This window comes from Seriola lalandi, unplaced genomic scaffold (assembly GCF_002814215.2).
Source record: "Seriola lalandi dorsalis isolate HSWRI2012SDOR001 ecotype SW California unplaced genomic scaffold, Sedor1 jcf7180002053646, whole genome shotgun sequence".
Lineage (NCBI taxonomy): Eukaryota > Metazoa > Chordata > Actinopteri > Carangiformes > Carangidae > Seriola > Seriola lalandi.
Window position 1 is genome coordinate 26,635 of NW_019524199.1, and position 583 is coordinate 27,217.

Here is a 583-nt window from a genome sequence, read left to right on the forward strand (position 1 = left end):
CAGTCCACAGAGAAATGCACACAGCCTGTATTCAGAAACTGAGCCTTAAAACCAGCCGTCAGGACTTCTGGAACTTTGTGATGTCACAACAAAGCAGTCACCAAGCCCCGCCCACCTGGACCCACCATCCAAACCTTGCAGGATTTGGTTTCTCTGGGTGTTTTTACCTGAAATCTGCTTTATTTTTATTTATTTTAAATCAGAAGAGAGGCTCAGTAAAACTACACTGAGATGGTTTTTATATCTTCTGATGGATCAACACTTAAAACACAGAAGAAGAAGAAACATGGAGCTTTAAATCTGTGACATGCTCTTATTATTGGCCAATGTATCGGTGCCTCCACAGATTTTATTAGAACGATTAAATGTGGAGAATTGAAAACAGTTTTCAGGTTCGCATTAAGCAGCCGATGCTAATGCTAATTTACTTCCTCTCTCTGTCTGATTGTGTCTTTTCAGCTTTACCTCCTAAACCAGTGAAGTCGTCGACTCCTGCAGCTTCCAGTAGTTTTAACAACAGTATGGCTCTGCAGGACGCCGAGTGGTACTGGGGAGACATTTCCAGGTAACACACACACACAGA

The 583-nt window shown here is 42.4% G+C and overlaps 1 protein-coding gene across 1 annotated transcript in view; it reads left to right on the plus strand.

Annotated features, from left to right (window-relative positions):
• LOC111651451 (phosphatidylinositol 3-kinase regulatory subunit alpha-like) overlaps positions 1–583 on the plus strand; it is a gene marked incomplete at its 3' end in the record, with an annotated part of 19,374 nt that overhangs the window by 13,099 nt on the left and 5,692 nt on the right. The window contains exon 8 of the mRNA XM_023401392.2: positions 460–565. Coding sequence (XP_023257160.1) covers positions 460–565 — 106 coding nt within the window. The remainder of the gene's footprint in view (positions 1–459; positions 566–583) is intronic.